This window comes from Spea bombifrons, chromosome 1 (assembly GCF_027358695.1).
Source record: "Spea bombifrons isolate aSpeBom1 chromosome 1, aSpeBom1.2.pri, whole genome shotgun sequence".
In the NCBI taxonomy this organism is placed as follows: domain Eukaryota; kingdom Metazoa; phylum Chordata; class Amphibia; order Anura; family Pelobatidae; genus Spea; species Spea bombifrons.
Genome location: NC_071087.1, coordinates 108313081 through 108330620, shown reverse-complemented (window position 1 = coordinate 108330620; position 17540 = coordinate 108313081). Strand labels below are relative to the sequence as shown.

The window sequence follows — 17540 nt, the reverse complement described above, 5'->3', positions numbered from 1 at the left end:
TATCGAGAAATAAAACCCCCAGCTTAGAGGTGCAAATTCTTCTTGTTTCCAGTTAGCATCACACAGAGGTGACTGTGACCTTGTATGACTTGACCAGGAGAAGGCTAGCATGGAGGCAGGGGATCGTTGCCACCTGGGCTGCTCAGTTAAATGACTGTGTGTCATTATATTAATATTCATAATATTAAGTTTCTTTTTTTTCTTTTGTTTTACTTACAGACATCGGGGTCTCACCCTTTGAGCACGGTGTCTGCCAAATGTCTTTTGGGCTGCCTTATTACTGTGTGACTTGCCCCAGGCTATCAATACTAGGAATTATATATATTTTTTTTCTAATTTCTAATGCTGGATTTAGTTCTAAAAATGTTACATTCTACAGAGTATGTGGAACGGCACCTTTTAATTAGTCATGTAATCAAACATAATTTGTTTGTTTTTTTCCATACAGTTTTAGAACATTGGTATTATTTTATGTGGCTTGGAAATAAGGCTTTTTTTATTTAGTTATAAAACAAATCGCACTAATCCACGTGGCTTGGAAATACGGCTCTAGACATAACATTAGAGCTTTCACTAGAGTATTTGCTGTCTATGTACCACTATATATAGAGAATATAGACACGAACAATGAATGCTGTAGTGCTCAAATAACATCGTCTATTATAAAGATAGTACTTATTCTTTTAAGGTAGGATAGGAAGCATCAGTGTCAATTTTCATACTCACCAGTTCAACCTGACCTTGCCATGACCTTGCCCTTCACGGAGTCGTTTTTAATGTGAGATTCATATTTACATTTTCCACCTTAATTAGGAATCAAAATGTAATCCATTTTGTGCATCCATCTGCATTTTTGTAAAATTCATAATGATGACTTTTGAAAAAACTGTGATATAAAACAGAATGCCCCAAATTTATGTCATTAAATTTAAACTTTAAATTAAACATTTCCCAAATGCATTAAAATGATCAATATGTAACACTTTGTCTGCAAACACTATAAAACTGTAACGCCCTGCACCAGAGGTTGACCATGGTCACATTTGACATGTAATCCACTAACAGTAGGTAGCATCACGTATGATGATGGGAGTTATGTTTGAACTTGAGCAAACGTGCAATTTTGCTTATCCCTGCTAAGCAATATTGCTAAAGTACAAATGTTTTATATGACAACATTTAATACCTATAGCTGCTTTGTTTAACAACTAGTTCGCTGAGACTTTAGCCATCAGTGAACTCTTTGAGTAGAAATCAAAAATTGTCAGTGTGTCCTTTTTGAGTCTGTAAAGTCCTTGGAGGCCGATACACATGGAAGGAGTTAATAACTCTCATCAGCTGTATCTTAAAAATAACTTTCTGAAACAAAAGGGTATGAGGAGAGAATGGAGTGCGTACTGCTTGCTTGTGGACAGCTCAAGGCCACCCCATTCCCTGAAATAGCTCCTCACTCTCACTCTGCCTATTGTCCTGGGCTCAGGAATGCGCACAAGTGGATCCTAAATCCAGCTCTTGTAAAGGGCAAGGGGGTCAAGGAATGGAGGGGGGGAGATATGGTGTGAATTTTTAAGAGGTCCCAGCCTGGCCTTACATGGAAAACCTGCTTTTTTCTGTCTCTGTCCTCTCCACGCAATCTGTCCTATGTCATTCAGGGGTAGTGTTACACACGCACAACAATACGCACAACCCCCTCCCTAAAAGCATGAACAATATGATATAGGTGAATGGTGTGGGGTGGATAATAGAGTTGGGAGGAGGGGGGGGCACGGGGTTGAGCTGACAATAGAATTAGAGAGCGAATGTGTTCCAAATAAGGTAGAGAGAAGAATATATAAAAGAACAAAAGGGGGCACAGCTACTATTGTCACCAAGGCAGAGGGAACAGCCAGCCCTGGGGTAAGTTGACTTAGAAATCTATGCAGGACATTTAAGACATCTTCTATGCCTTTGCCTTCGCCTGGATTGGGGAGTCTCTTTCTAATAACTTTGATTCTTTGATTTCATATATCACCTTTTTTATTTTAATTTACAAGGGAATTAATAACATTAGATGTTATTAATAACATTAGATGTGTACCTCAGTTAGAGGTTTACCAAGGTCTAGCGGCAAATAGGTCAGAGGCAGGCAGTGCAAAGTTAGGTTCAGATGGGCCAAGGTCACCTCATGTGCTGGAGACAGGCTCCTCAAAGTTGAAGATGAGGAACGGAAGGAGAAGTGTCAAAGTACACATGCTTGACTGCCAAATAACTGCATTTCCTCTAAATCCATCCTTAGACATTGTAGCATGGTGGACTGCTCTCACAATGTACTATGCATACTGTTAGTATGACAGCTCCCATTCACTGGGTGAACCCAGCTGAGAATTAAATGGATGTCCAAGTAACACATCGGCTTAAAACAAAGGGCTGTAAGTTTTTAAAGAACTCAAGCTAAAAGATTTAGGGCCCATTTGTCACGTAAATTAATAACATAATGTCAATTAATTTGATTGCATGCAAAGTAAGGAATGTGATCTGTAGTTGCATTACGTAAATGGTTGTTTGTTGTAACAAAAATGCAGTATAATGATGTCACATTCCAATTAATCTTTTGAATAGTTTGATGTCATTTTTCTTTATCCTGTTTTGGGGGCCATAAGCAGGTGCTTAATCTATATATGTGCTGGATATGCTACAGGAGCTGATATGACCACACTTAACTCATCTATACCACACTTCTTTCTGTGCCTCTGCTGTGGTGTATCTCGAAACGAACACTTGATATAACCCCTACCAGCATGATAAAGCACAAGTTAGTTTAAATAGCTGAATTGCTACAGTGCCCCCCAGGATTTTGTCTTGCGTAGACTTTTTATTTGGGCTTTGTTTTCATAGGCAGGGAGATGTCTACTTAATTGCACAGATGCATGTATTGGGGTATCTATGGAGTGGAGTGGGGTTATTGTACGGAGTATCTGTATCTCTCTAAAAGTGGCCAAAAGCCACGACTGTGTGTAGTGTACAGACATACATGGGGAGGCTGTATTATAAGCAATAACGGTATGGAGAGATGGATAAGTGGCAAACTTTTGGACTGTTAATATAATTTGGGTGTTTTCTTATGGCTGTTCTTTAGAATTACCTACCAGAATATGAAAATGGAGCCATCTGTTAAATACAAAATAATAGCAATCATGCTGATTATAGTTATACATAAAAACAATTGTACATATTCTTAAATATGTCACTTCTTATACTCAATTATGTAACACATCTATAAATATCTCTTATCTCTTGACTACCTCTTTATCTCCATTAGTCTGTCTTTTGGCTCTTATCTGACAGTCTCTGTCTCTCTCACTGACACCCATGGACATTATCTGTTCTGTCCTCTTTTATCATCTGCCACTTAACTGTCATATTCTTCCAACTACACAACGCATTGAGTTGCTCCTCAAGCATAACCAAGTTATTTAAATCTTTCCACTTCTTTCTTTACAGAACTCCCACTTTCTGTAGTCCCACTGTTGAAGATATATAAGGTAAGACAGCCTGGCCATTAATGTCTCTGTAGAATAGATGCTCTGCAATGATCTTCTGTTAACATCACAATTTCCATTTTAAGAACCACCATGGGTGATGCAGCAATGGCAGACTTTGGGGCAGCTGCTCCCTACCTCCGCAAGTCAGATAAGGAGCGTTTGGAGGCTCAGACCAGGATCTTTGACATCAAGACTGAATGTTTCATTCCTGACCCCCAAGAAGAATTTGTGAAAGCCAAAATCACAGGCCGTGATGGGGGCAAAGTGACAGCAGAGACTGAGGCTGGCAAGGTATGGGAAGAGTGCCACCGTCATTGGGTACAATGTGGTGGGTGTAAGATTTGTGGGGGTTTGAGGGTTGTAAGTATACAAATTCTCTCACATACATTGTGAGATTGATTTGTAATCTGCATTGCTCAATTACAACTAGTCGTCATATGGTATAGATAAAGGGCTTGGGTACACACTGATATTCTCAGAAAAGACAACGTGTTGCGGGTTAACATTCCACTGACTTAAAATTTAAGACTTTTGGTTTTCATCTGGTTTCATCTTTAATTTCTTCTGATTTCTTCTTCTAGACAGTCACTGTTAAAGAAGCAGACATTTACCAGCAGAACCCTCCTAAGTTTGATAAAATTGAAGACATGGCCATGTTGACCTTCTTGCACGAGCCAGCTGTCCTCTATAACCTCAAAGAGCGTTATGCAGCTTGGATGATCTATGTGAGAGTCTAGATACTTTTTCTGAAAACTTATAGAATCCTACCCTAAAATCCTTGCCTTACAACCATATATATATATATATATAATATGAACCAAAAGATACCTGCTTCTTTATTTCTAGACATACTCAGGTCTCTTCTGCGTGACAGTGAATCCCTACAAGTGGCTGCCTGTGTACAATGCAGAGGTTGTGTCTGCTTACCGTGGAAAGAAGAGGAGTGAAGCTCCACCTCATATCTTCTCCATCTCTGATAACGCTTATCAGTACATGCTAACAGGTAACAAGAAGAGTAATAAATTATTGATTTTAAATGTATGAATACTGTCTTTTAAATAACATGCAATATATTGGACTGATTTCCTTCTCAACATTTGGAGTAGCCCACAATTTTGGGGATATCGTCAATGGCATGCTTGATGTAATGGAGGTCAATTCAAGTTTTATATAGGTCATACTTGCTTAGTTTGAATAGTAGTCTGATTTTCCTACTACTTTTCTTTTACAGATCGTGAGAATCAGTCTATCCTGATCACGTGAGTTTATATTTTACTACACATGCAATACCTTAAGTTCCTATTTCGTTATGGACATTTTTTCCAACCTTCATAATCTCTCATCTGATTTCTTGTCCTCAGTGGAGAATCTGGTGCCGGAAAGACTGTGAACACCAAACGTGTCATCCAGTACTTTGCCAGTATAGCGGCTATTGGAGATCGCAAAAAGGATGCTGCCAGTGCCAACAAGGTAATTAATGCCCTTTTTAGAACTTACATAGGAGAATAACAGGAGAGGTATAATGAGAAAGAGAAAAGAAGTACAACGTGGATCTATTGCAGAGAACACTATAGAAGAAATGGGAAGACATGAGTAATCAAATCAGAAACATATTTGATATGAATGCCTTTGCCATGGGAAAGAGGATTTTCTCATTGCAGGTCTTTAATGTGGACACCTTTTCTCCAACCTAGGGAACTCTGGAAGATCAAATCATCCAGGCCAACCCTGCCCTGGAAGCTTTTGGGAATGCCAAAACACTGAGAAATGACAACTCTTCTCGATTTGTGAGTATCAGCTGCCCTCCTTGTTCTTTTTGAAGCCTTGTGCAGTCTTCAATATTTTTCTGTCCCTGCAATTCTCTCCCTTATCAATTCTGCTTCATTTTTTCCTTCCTGACGTCTGTCTTTCTGTCATTTTCTTTCTCAATCCATATAATGTTCAGGGTAAATTCATCCGAATTCACTTTGGTGCCTCTGGGAAGCTAGCTTCTGCTGACATAGAAACCTGTGAGTTTAATTCTTTCTTTGCCATTAACTTTTTTATAACCTATTGTAACTTTTCCATGCCATTTTGTGACTCACGATGCATCTTATGTCCTCAGATCTCCTGGAGAAATCCCGGTGCATCTTCCAGTTGAAATCTGAAAGAAATTACCACATTTTCTATCAGATTTTGTCCAATAAAAAGCCAGAGCTTTTGGGTGAGCATTTGTTTTGCCGAAACTGTGATTCATGATACAAAAACAGATATCGTTGTAATAGAATTCCAGAACAGTTGTCACAACATTCATAGAAGCAGTTGCATGCTCAAATATCCCTTGGTATCCAAATGTCTGCAGTTGTCTGCCTTAAAAAGAATTAACATATAACTAGAGGGAGATTATTAAACATATTTTGTATAATAGAAAAGTAAAGTGATATCATTACTTTTGTTACAGACATGCTGCTGGTTACGAACAACCCTTATGACTATTCCTACATCTCCCAAGGAGAAGTCAGTGTTGCCTCCATTGATGATGCTGAGGAGCTCATAGCTACAGATGTAAGAAAATAAGCAATTTTTTTTTCACGTGGAAAGCAAATGAGCATTTTTGGCAGAAGTAATAGATTTTAAGGACATTGTAGGACAAAAATATGGTTTCTGGATAAAATTGAAAATCCCTTCATACTTAATCACTGTGGCTTATGCGTAGTCTCTAGCTAGTAGTTTCTTCTACGTGAAACCTTTCTAATGTCCCATACAAATCCATACCCACTCTGTCTGCTAATTTTCACCCATTTCATTCTTTCTGTGCTGACATCAGAGTGCCTTTGACATCCTGGGATTTACTCCTGAGGAAAAGGCTGGTGTTTACAAGCTGACTGGAGCTATCATGCATTCTGGGAACATGAGGTTCAAACAGAAGCAGCGTGAGGAGCAGGCAGAGCCAGAAGGCACTGAGGGTGAGCTGCACGTGTGTGTACGGCAGATACTGTATGTAATATCTCATATATACTATGTGTAACTTTGTAAATAATACAGTACATTTCAGGTATTTGCACAACATAATAATGTGTTGTTTTTCCACAGAGGCTGATAAAGCTGCCTACCTCATGGGCCTCAATTCTGCCGACCTGCTAAAGGGTTTATGCCATCCTCGTGTCAAGGTGGGAAATGAGTATGTCACCAAGGGACAGAATGTCCAGCAGGTAACAGCGGCTTAATCTTTGTACCCTTCTTTCATCCATCTATGTCCGTTCCTATCTTCCCCAGTCTTATTGACTTGTGCGTATTGCCTTCATAATATTTTCAGTACATGTCGCTCTTCTTATTACTGTATTTTTCACTCTTGGTTGACTTTTTGCTATACAGGTGCATTACTCTATTGGTGCTCTGGCCAAGTCAGTGTACGAGAAGATGTTCCTGTGGATGGTGGTCAGAATTAACAGCACACTGGAGACCAAGCAGCCCAGGCAATACTTCATAGGAGTGCTGGATATTGCAGGATTTGAGATCTTTGATGTAAGAATGGAACTAAATTGTGAAGTAGCTGCATTTTGAAGGAAGCTGGGGCAAAAAAAAAACCCCACAGATGATTATGGGCAATAATAAGTGTATGTTTTAGAAATAATGCGTTCATGTGTTAGGCTGTAAGATGCAGTTATGTAAGAATACAGGTTTTGCCAGGGGCACCCTATGTAATGAAGGTTGGCAATTGAAGAAAGCACAATTGTTGAAGACTATAAGTAGGTAAAGAATAAAGGTTACATAGATTAAACCTTATACATATATATTTAATGAATCTGTTAAGATAGGAGCCATGTTTACCAAGATTGTCAGAATTGATTCTATTGTAAATCTGCCAAATGTAATTAGACTTCTGCCATTCTTTATTTATTTTCCCCGTGTGTGTCATTCATACAGTTTAACAGCTTTGAACAGCTCTGCATTAACTTCACTAATGAGAAGCTGCAGCAGTTCTTCAACCACCACATGTTTGTGCTGGAGCAGGAAGAGTACAAGAAGGAAGGAATTGAGTGGGAATTTATAGACTTTGGTATGGATCTCCAGGCCTGCATAGACCTCATTGAAAAGGTGAGTGTTTCTTGCACCAGGGAACCCTCACTTTTTATTATTATGCTCACAACATCCAAAAATACTGTCTGCAGTATATGTGTTTTTCACCCCTTCTCAATCTTCTTATCACGTGGCCTTCATTGGAACCCATTTTAAGCCTCCAATTTCGAAAGTGTACTCTTCTCTTTTTTGTCTCTCTTTAGTATTATCTTAATCAATGTTTTTGAAATAAATAATGTTGAGCATAGTTGCCATAATGCTTTCTTACTTCATGTACAAGGATAGACTTCATCAAATACCATCTCTGTTCACAGCCCATGGGCATCATGTCCATCTTGGAAGAAGAATGCATGTTCCCTAAGGCCAGCGACATGACCTTTAAAGCCAAGCTGTATGATAACCACTTGGGAAAATCCAATAATTTCCAGAAGCCCAGGAACATCAAGGGGAAGCCTGAAGCTCACTTTGCCCTGGTGCACTATGCTGGCACTGTGGACTATAACATCACTGGCTGGCTAGAGAAGAACAAAGACCCCTTGAATGAGACCGTGGTAGGACTCTACCAGAAGTCTTCACTCAAGCTGCTGGCAAACCTGTTTTCTAACTATGCAGGTTCAGATGCAGGTAAGTGACAACTCATGTGGCTCTGACAAAGGAAATGATGTACTGTAGTTATCCAACAGTTTTTGCATGTCCATTTCTCTTTTAAAAGATAGTGGTAAAGGAAAAGGAGCAAAGAAGAAAGGTTCTTCCTTCCAGACAGTGTCTGCTCTGCACAGGGTAAGAAGCCTTTGTTCCTGTAACAATTTCTGTACTGTTTTGCAGGAAGATGTAAATTATGTAAATATTCGTTTAAAGTATAATTATATTTAAACATATATTTTGGCATAAACGAGACAAGCATACAGCCCTGTATTTATGATCTTCCTTCTCACCCATAGGAAAATCTCAACAAGCTAATGACCAACCTGAAAACTACCCACCCTCACTTTGTCCGTTGCATCATTCCCAATGAAAGGAAGGCTCCAGGTAAAATACTGGATTATTGTTGCATAATATTTCATTAACCATTCATTAAACTAGACTGGCTGACATGTACTCAGTGGTGGAGCTAAATATAAGAACTGCTCCCAGAACACAAATAGTATAAGCCCATATATATTTTCTCCTGGAGAGAAACGTTACAGTTAACGCAGCTAAGCTTATAGTTTATACCACACAGTATATTGCTTGTAATTCATTTCCTGCATTCTAATAATGTTACATTGTTCTTTACCCCATAGGAGAGATGGACAATCCTCTGGTGATGCATCAGCTGCGTTGTAATGGTGTCCTGGAAGGTATCAGAATCTGCAGGAAGGGATTCCCCAACCGCATCCTTTATGGCGACTTCAGACAACGGTAAACCTAACTCATCATCTCCTTTCATAATCATTGTATATTATCCTGCTTTGTTACTTTGTTAGTTTAATCCAATCTTGATTATTCATTATCTGCAGATACCGAATTTTAAACCCTGCAGCCATACCTGAAGGTCAATTCATAGACAGCAAGAAAGGAGCTGAAAAGCTTTTGGGGTCACTGGAGATTGACCACACCCAGTACAAGTTTGGGCACACCAAGGTGAGATATAACAGGGTTCTATTCCAAATATATTTATGAGGCTGACTTTTGACTTTTAGTGACTTGAACTCAAATAACCAAATTTTGTCCCATGAAGGTGTTCTTTAAGGCTGGTCTTCTGGGTCTCCTGGAGGAGATGAGAGATGAGCGTCTTTCCAGGATCATCACGAGAATCCAAGCACAATCCCGAGGAGTGCTTATGAGAAGGGAGTTCAAGAAGATTGTGGAACGCAGGTGAAAATATTATTTTTCCATGTTTTCCCTGAATGTCCACCTTCCGTGCAATCTCAAGGAATGTCCAAAATGTAGCTGTGAATGTGCAAGCACTGTTAATGAAAAATAATGCTGAAAATAGCATTGCGACCTCTACCTCTTTTTGAGCGTATACAATCCTTTTATGACACAAACAATTTTGAGACCAAACAACACGGTCTTGACTACACAAGGCACACATTGATAGAGTCTAAATCACTTATCATGCTCTCACTTATGTCTTCTCAGAGATGCCCTCCTGGTGATCCAGTGGAACATTCGAGCCTTTATGGGAGTCAAGAATTGGCCTTGGATGAAGCTTTACTTCAAGATTAAGCCCTTACTGAAGAGTGCAGAAACTGAGAAAGAAATGGCCAACATGAAGGAGGAGTTCCAGAGGCTCAAAGAAGCACTAGAAAAGTCAGATGCCAGACGTAAGGAGTTGGAGGAAAAGATGGTTTCCCTGCTGCAAGAGAAGAATGATCTGCAGCTCCAAGTTCAATCTGTGAGTTTGTATTTTAAAGACACAAGCAATGTGTCACATGTCATATGAGTGACAAAGGATACATGAAAATGTTAAAATAAGTAAATAAAATAGTTAATCTAACAATTCTCTTGCTGCCTAGGAACAAGACAATCTGAATGATGCAGAGGAGCGATGTGAGCAGTTGATCAAGAACAAGATCCAACTGGAGGCCAAGCTAAAGGAACAGACCGAAAGGCTTGAGGATGAAGAAGAGATGAACGCAGAGCTCACGGCCAAGAAGAGGAAGCTGGAGGACGAGTGCTCCGAGCTTAAGAAAGATATAGATGACCTGGAGCTAACTCTGGCTAAAGTGGAGAAAGAGAAACATGCCACAGAGAATAAGGTAACATATTATCTGTAAGTGGAGCCAGAGGGTCTACGGGACATCCCTGTCTGTTGCTGCTGCCTTCCTCGGTGCAAAAGCCAGCTACAAGATGGATAGCCCCTCTAGTTCTCAGAGCAAAGTTGGTCCTCCAGGGAAAAAGGTCTCCCAAAGAACCACCTTTTTTCTTTGCTCTTCATTAAGATTCTTTTTTGATTAAAGGTCAAGAACCTGACTGAAGAGATGGCTGGCCTGGATGAAATTATTGCCAAACTAACCAAGGAAAAGAAGGCTCTCCAAGAGGCACACCAGCAGACTCTGGATGACCTCCAGGCTGAAGAGGACAAGGTCAATGTGTTAACTAAAGCCAAAGCCAAGCTGGAGCAACAAGTAGATGATGTAAGCAATATACATTAGCTAACAGAGGTAGTTTATTTATTGTTGCGACGTTACACATAATATCTAATTAAATCTCATGTGTAGCTGGAAGGATCTCTGGAGCAAGAGAAGAAAATTCGAATGGATCTGGAAAGAGCCAAGAGGAAGTTGGAAGGTGACCTTAAGCTGACTCAGGAGAATGTAATGGATCTGGAAAATGACAAGCAGCAGCTTGAGGAGAAACTGAAAAAGTGAGTGGCCCTTCTTAGGTGGATGTATTACCAGAGCTGAGTGTTTGCAAGTTAAAAATACTATTTCCATGTCCTCCTTTAGGAAAGAATTTGAGCTAAGCCAACAAAACACAAAGATTGAGGATGAGCAAGCCTTAGGAATGCAGCTCCAGAAGAAGATCAAAGAGCTTCAGGTATATATTATCTATTCCCCTTGATCTTATAAAACATAGAGCCAAATAAAATAGTAAGCTTCACTGGTCTATACCAGTTTATAAGAGACCCTTATTTTTTCATCTTCCTTTTCAAGGCTCGTATTGAGGAACTAGAGGAAGAGCTGGAAGCTGAAAGAACCGCTCGAGCCAAAGTGGAGAAGCTTCGCTCAGACCTGTCACGAGAATTGGAGGAGATCAGTGAGCGTCTAGAGGAGGCTGGAGGAGCCACCTCTGTGCAGATGGAGCTCAACAAAAAGAGAGAGGCTGAGTTCCTAAAACTCAGGAGGGATTTGGAGGAATCCACTTTGCATTCAGAAGCCACAGCTGCCACACTTCGGAAGAAGCATGCAGACTCTGTGGCAGAGCTAAGTGAACAGATAGACAATCTACAGAGAGTCAAGCAGAAGCTGGAGAAAGAGAAGAGTGAACTCAAACTAGAGCTAGATGATGTGGCATCAAGCATGGAGCAGGTGGTGAAAGCTAAGGTAAAGATGTGATGGAAGCCATAATGATTAACTTACCCCAATGTAAAGTTTACTACATTGACAAATTATATGTCTTTTTGTTAGTGTCAATAACACACAAACTAACTTGTCAGAACAATTAATACATAGCATTTCCCTGTTGTCCCATTTGGTTTGCAGGCCAATTTGGAGAAGATGTGCCGTACATTAGAGGACCAGATGAATGAGCACAGGACTAAGTATGAAGAGACACAGAGATCACTCAATGATTTCACCTCCCAGAAGGCAAAACTCCAAACAGAGAATGGGGAATTGTCTCGCCGACTGGATGAAAAAGAGGCACTAGTGTCACAGATGACTCGTGGAAAACAAACCTACACACAGCAGCTGGAAGATCTTAAAAGGCAACTGGAAGAAGAAACAAAGGTAATCAGAGTAGAATTACTGGAAAATAGTACAAACATTGGGAAACCCTGATAATAAATAAATATTATTGTTATTATTTGTAATACTTTTTTATATTTGAGAGCAAAGCTTAACATTGTTGGTGAGAATCACATGCTCTTTTCCTTCTGTGTGGTTCAGCATACTATTTTGTTGAAGCAGTTGCTAATAGAAGACCTTACATAAGGTTTACAGATTTGCTGTAATATTTTCAATCTTTCCACATAAGGCTAAAAATGCATTGGCCCATGCTCTGCAATCTGCCCGCCATGACTGTGACCTGTTACGGGAGCAGTATGAAGAAGAGCAAGAAGCCAAAGCAGAGCTGCAGCGTGTGTTGTCTAAAGCCAACTCTGAGGTAGCTCAATGGAGAACAAAGTATGAGACCGATGCCATCCAAAGAACTGAAGAACTCGAGGAGGCCAAGTGAGTGATGGTTCCCTAATGCTTTTTGAGCTGTCCTTGCTCTGTTACTTACAAAAAAGTGTTTTGTCCTTTTCTTCCTTTCCACATATTTCTGCTTGTCTGGTGTTGTCTGTCTCTAACTTGTACCCAAATATGTGTTTTCTTGCATCTTCTAACACCTGCAAGGTGTCCCATTGCTTCCTGGCTGTACAATTCCTTTCAACAGAGAAGCTTTTTGCTTGGATTATGTTTCGTACAGTTGTATAAGACGAGCATAAAGCTTGTTTGTTAGAAGGCTCTGCTTCAGTATTTACCACGAAGGTGGGTGAATCAATTGCATGGGTCCCATAACTAATGGTCCGTACATAATTTGGGTAAAGTGTGATGCTTACAGATTTTAGCCAGCGTTTGTCATTATAACTTTTTGCTGATGTCCCCAGAACAAGATCATTCCCTATCCTGCTTGGCTTCCTCTAACTTTTCCTTAACAGAATATAATACACCATTGCCATATATTTTATCATCTAATCTGTCCCTAACAATGACAGGAAGAAGCTGGCACAGAGACTGCAGGAGGCAGAGGAGGCTGTAGAAGCGGTGAATGCCAAATGCTCATCCCTTGAGAAGACTAAACACCGTCTCCAAAATGAGATTGAGGACCTCATGGTGGATGTGGAAAGGTCAAACGCAGCAGCAGCCGCACTGGACAAAAAGCAGAGAAACTTTGACAAGGTAAGAGAAAGGAAATCAATAGTGACAAAAATGCAACTAAATCGCTCAACATAACCTGAGCCATTTCTCCACCCTCCCTACAGATTCTTGCCGAGTGGAAACAAAAGTTTGAGGAGTCTCAGACAGAACTGGATTCATCACAGAAAGAGTCTCGTTCTCTGAGCACTGAGCTCTTCAAGCTGAAGAACGCATACGAAGAGTCTCTGGAACATGTGGAGACTTTCAAGAGAGAAAACAAAAATTTGCAGGGTGAGAATAGAGGACCAGACATTTGCAGTATATTGGCGAATGCCCTTGTAATTATTTCTAATCTGTACACTAATCAATTATTGCTCTTTATTGCTCAACGTAACTGAGTCACAGTAAATTTGATTCAAATAATACAGTATAAACAGTGTGTAAATGGATTACAGCACTACAGAATCTACCGGCTCAATATAAATAAATGTAATGTAATTAGAGAGATTCATCTTGGTTGCCTATTAGTATTAGTATGAGATTAGTTTATTCAAGAACAGACAACTTTTACATAACTTGCCATATGTGGAATCCATGCTCTGGTGAGTCTCCACTTTTAAGATCCCATGGGGTAATACAAAGGCAAAATCTCCATCAGCATACAAGGCTAATAGAACCAAAACACGGAACAAATGTATTCTGCACAAGGGAACCAACCCCAGAAGTCAACCATTGTTCATTTATATTGATTCTTTAAGATAACCACTTATTACAGAAAACTTTATTTTAACATTGCATGACATGTCCTACAAGAGGGCCGGGTTTTCACTAAGTATTATGGATACCGGCAATGTTTAGAAGGTACCAAGGGATTAATTGCAGATTTGTTTTGTAGAGGAAATCTCAGACTTGACTGAACAGCTTGCTGAAGGTGGGAAGAGTATCCATGAACTGGAAAAGGTTAGGAAGCAGCTGGAGCAGGAGAAGATGGAGCTACAGTCTGCACTAGAAGAGGCTGAGGTGAGATTACTACAAGTCCAAAATATACCTATAGAGCAAGCTAGTCCACATCTAATATGCCCATGGTATTATGATAAACGGTCTGACATATTGTTGAATTACGATCTGCCTGTCTACCTATACAATATAGTACTCATTTTAAACTTGGTTTTAAATTGGTTTTCTCCTCAGGCTTCATTAGAGCATGAAGAGGGCAAGATCTTACGTACTCAGCTAGAGTTTAACCAGGTCAAGTCTGAGTTTGAGCGCAAACTGGCAGAAAAGGATGAGGAAATGGAGCAAACAAAGAGGAATCAACAGCGTTTGGTAGATTCATTGCAGACTTCGCTGGAAGCTGAAACCAGGAGCCGTAATGAGGCCCTTAGAATTAAAAAGAAAATGGAAGGAGATCTGAATGAAATGGAGATTCAGCTTAGTCAGGCCAATCGTGCAGCAGCTGAAGCTCACAAGCACCTCAAAATGGCACAAGGGACTCTCAAGGTGAGATACTTAATAGTCCTCTATTTGCATATAATTAATTCTATGGACATATGGTTGATATCATGAAAACACAGTTTGTAGTTTGTGAGACATCTTTTTTAAAATAAAAAATAAAAAATTCTGTTTATTTGTATATAAATATTTGGTTCATCCTTTTTTCCTTTTCCAGGACACCCAAATACAACTGGATGACACTCTAAGAGCTAATGAAGACCTTAAAGAGAACATAGCAATCGTTGAGAGGAGGAACATCTTACTTCAGGCTGAGCTGGAGGAGCTGCGGTCCCTGGTGGAACAGACAGAGAGAGCGCGCAAACTTGCAGAGCAAGAATTGATAGAAACCAGTGAGAGAGTGCAACTCCTTCACTCTCAGGTCTGTACAATAATCTGTCTTTCCTTAATCTGTCCCTTCAATTTTTTTTGGGGGGGTCCCCTCTTTTTATATTCTTAATAGCAAAAGAAAAAGCCATTTCACCCTGTACCTTTTTCAGTACCCACCAGTGTACTCTTTTTTTCTGTTTGCAGTGGTCAATCTTTTTTCATTTTCTTTTCCTCCTTCCTCTCAGATCTATAAACATTCACTTTTTATGAATTGTTCTAAATAGTTCTTTAAAGTTTTCCTTACTCTATTCGCTTTTGTTAATATAGAGGAGACAACAAGTAAAATACTTGTGAAGGAAAACATACATCAATGAATAGTTTAGAGTTTATGAATAGTTTATCCATTAATTTGATTTAATGGGTTTAAGATTATTTCAGTTCCACATTCTGTATGCTATGTTTAGTGAATTTATATTTATTAAATGTCACCCACAGAACACCAGCCTAATAAACCAGAAGAAGAAGATGGAGTCTGACCTTTCCCAACTGCAGACAGAGGTGGAGGAGGCAGTGCAGGAATGTCGCAATGCCGAGGAGAAGGCCAAAAAGGCCATCACTGATGTATGTACCTAGAATGCCCATGCAAAGTGCATCCACTAGTCTTGTTATGTCCCTACTTAAACACTTCTCCTGCCACAGGCTGCCATGATGGCTGAGGAGTTAAAGAAAGAACAAGACACAAGTGCTCACCTGGAGAGGATGAAGAAGAACATGGAGCAAACAATAAAGGACCTTCAGCAACGTCTGGACGAAGCAGAACAGATCGCCATGAAGGGAGGGAAGAAACAGCTGCAGAAACTGGAGGCTCGTGTCCGAGAACTGGATAACGAGCTGGAAGCTGAGCAGAAGCGCAATGTAGAGTCTGTGAAGGGAATGAGAAAATATGAAAGACGCATTAAGGAGCTTACTTACCAGGTAAGCATAACTTCCAAGTGCCTATCTTTGGAAGCGACTGTCCTCACTTGGGTCCAAATCCCTCTGTCTTTCTTTCCTCCCCTGATGTTCTTGTTTTAAGAAGCTGAAAGTTTTGGATTGTATCAGTATTTAAGGGTGTTCTATAGTCCTAAACAACACAATATTGTGGGTATAAACAGAAACCGTCTTCATAAATTAAACTAAATACATCCTTCTTCTTCTAGATACCCTAATCAGTTACATAAATATTTATCAATAGATCAGAAAATTACAGTAAATGTCTCAGGAAAGCGCCCCCCCCTCAAAAAAAAAAGTGACCATTTTTTGACCATTTTAGATTTTCAAATTTAGTCTGGAGGACAAAACAGACTCAGTAAAGGATGAAGGGAGAAGTAGGTTGGGAATACAGAAAAACAGTAGGGACACGTGGAAATTCCAAGAATTCTAATGATTTCCAACAAATTAAATAAACACATACAAATAAAATGCTATGTGTTAATTACCCATAGTCTGATATTTTGAAAGATAATGATAAGCAAGGCTGTTTGGAGCTGTTTCTCAGAAACAGGTTACTTATCATTTCAGGCAGTCTGTTATTCTCTCTAATAATTTATGTTCTCTTTCTCTCAAGTGCCCTCTTCTGGTTATCTACCCTATTTTCCATTTGTATTCTTACGCATAGTCTTTATTCTCCTGCAGACTGAAGAAGACAGGAAGAACTTGGCACGTCTTCAGGACCTCGTTGATAAGCTGCAGCTTAAAGTGAAGGCTTATAAGAGACAGGCAGAGGAGGCTGTGAGTGTTTGCAATTCCATTTAGTCTCACATGTTATTTTTGTGAACCTTCTATTTGCTAATCCTGTATTCATTTCCCAGACCTCTTTTGTTCATTTCTATTTCACTGAAACTTTCGCATCTTCACAAGTATCTTTTCTCTCCAGGAGGAACAGGCTAACACCAACCTGTCCAAGTTCCGTAAGGTTCAGCATGAGCTGGACGAGGCTGAGGAACGGGCGGACATTGCAGAGTCCCAGGTTAACAAGCTGAGAGCAAAGAGCCGGGATGTGGGAGGCAAGGTGAGTTCTGAATTTGGAAATTGAACAAGATGAGATGGTAAAGTGTTTAATGTTTTACATTAATCTCATACTGGGGAATCACTTTATTGAACATTCATTTCCCCCAATAAATCCACTTTTTACATGGATTCCTTTTTAGAGCAATAATAATAATAATAATAATATATATTTATTTGTTTTTTACAGCAGAAACTTCTTGATGAAGAGTAAAGAGGGTCCCTTCCTACAAGCCCTGAACACGTTATTTAACTGTACATAAACCTACTTCAAATAAAGATTGAGTGCAAAAATTGCATACCTCACTCTGTTTCGCTTGCATTCTGTTCTCCAAAGCATGTGTCTCTGTTCCCTTTATGCATCAATGACTTAAGTGTGCACATCACAGCAAAAGCTATGGTATTTATCACACTATGATACAGTTGTGTGAAAAAGAAAGTACACCCTTTTTAAATTATATGGTCGTACATATCAGAACATAATAACAATTATCTGACTGCAGCAGGTCTAAAAAGTAGGTAAATACTACCTCAGATGAACAAC

At 39.6% G+C, this 17540-nt stretch overlaps 1 protein-coding gene across 2 annotated transcripts; it reads left to right on the top strand.

Moving 5' to 3' along the window:
* Positions 1-1809: 1809 nt before the first annotated feature.
* Positions 1810-17302, top strand: LOC128497965 (myosin-6). Of its 2 annotated transcripts, none has more exons than XM_053468229.1 (39): positions 1810-1900; positions 3481-3521; positions 3605-3812; positions 4103-4246; positions 4368-4524; positions 4753-4780; positions 4883-4991; positions 5216-5308; positions 5467-5530; positions 5626-5724; positions 5962-6065; positions 6328-6466; positions 6594-6712; positions 6876-7025; positions 7428-7598; positions 7895-8204; positions 8293-8360; positions 8522-8609; positions 8864-8981; positions 9080-9203; positions 9301-9437; positions 9705-9960; positions 10082-10324; positions 10526-10702; positions 10787-10932; positions 11015-11105; positions 11222-11611; positions 11771-12016; positions 12264-12460; positions 12988-13171; positions 13255-13420; positions 14025-14149; positions 14321-14629; positions 14799-15002; positions 15446-15571; positions 15650-15925; positions 16625-16720; positions 16866-17000; positions 17190-17302. In XM_053468229.1, the coding sequence occupies exons 3-39, from the start codon at positions 3612-3614 to the stop codon at positions 17208-17210; spliced, it is 5811 nt and encodes a 1936-aa protein (XP_053324204.1). In that variant the 5' UTR covers positions 1810-1900; positions 3481-3521; positions 3605-3611; the 3' UTR covers positions 17211-17302. The 2 variants fall into 2 exon arrangements, with proteins under 2 accessions (XP_053324204.1, XP_053324197.1); XM_053468222.1 differs by having other exon boundaries at positions 1811-1900; positions 17187-17302.
* The last annotated feature ends 238 nt before the right edge of the window (positions 17303-17540 follow it).

What these genes read in the sequence shown, in the direction of transcription:
- LOC128497965 (XM_053468222.1), top strand. Translation starts at nt 3,612, where the DNA reads ATGGGTGATGCAGCAATGGCAGACTTTGGGGCAGCTGCTCCCTACCTC. An exon ending in GCATAGACCTCATTGAAAAG is followed by an intron (nt 7,599 to 7,894) that starts GTGAGTGTTTCT and finishes CTCTGTTCACAG; the next exon opens with CCCATGGGCATCATGTCCAT. An exon ending in AGAGACAGGCAGAGGAGGCT is followed by an intron (nt 16,721 to 16,865) that starts GTGAGTGTTTGC and finishes TTTTCTCTCCAG; the next exon opens with GAGGAACAGGCTAACACCAA.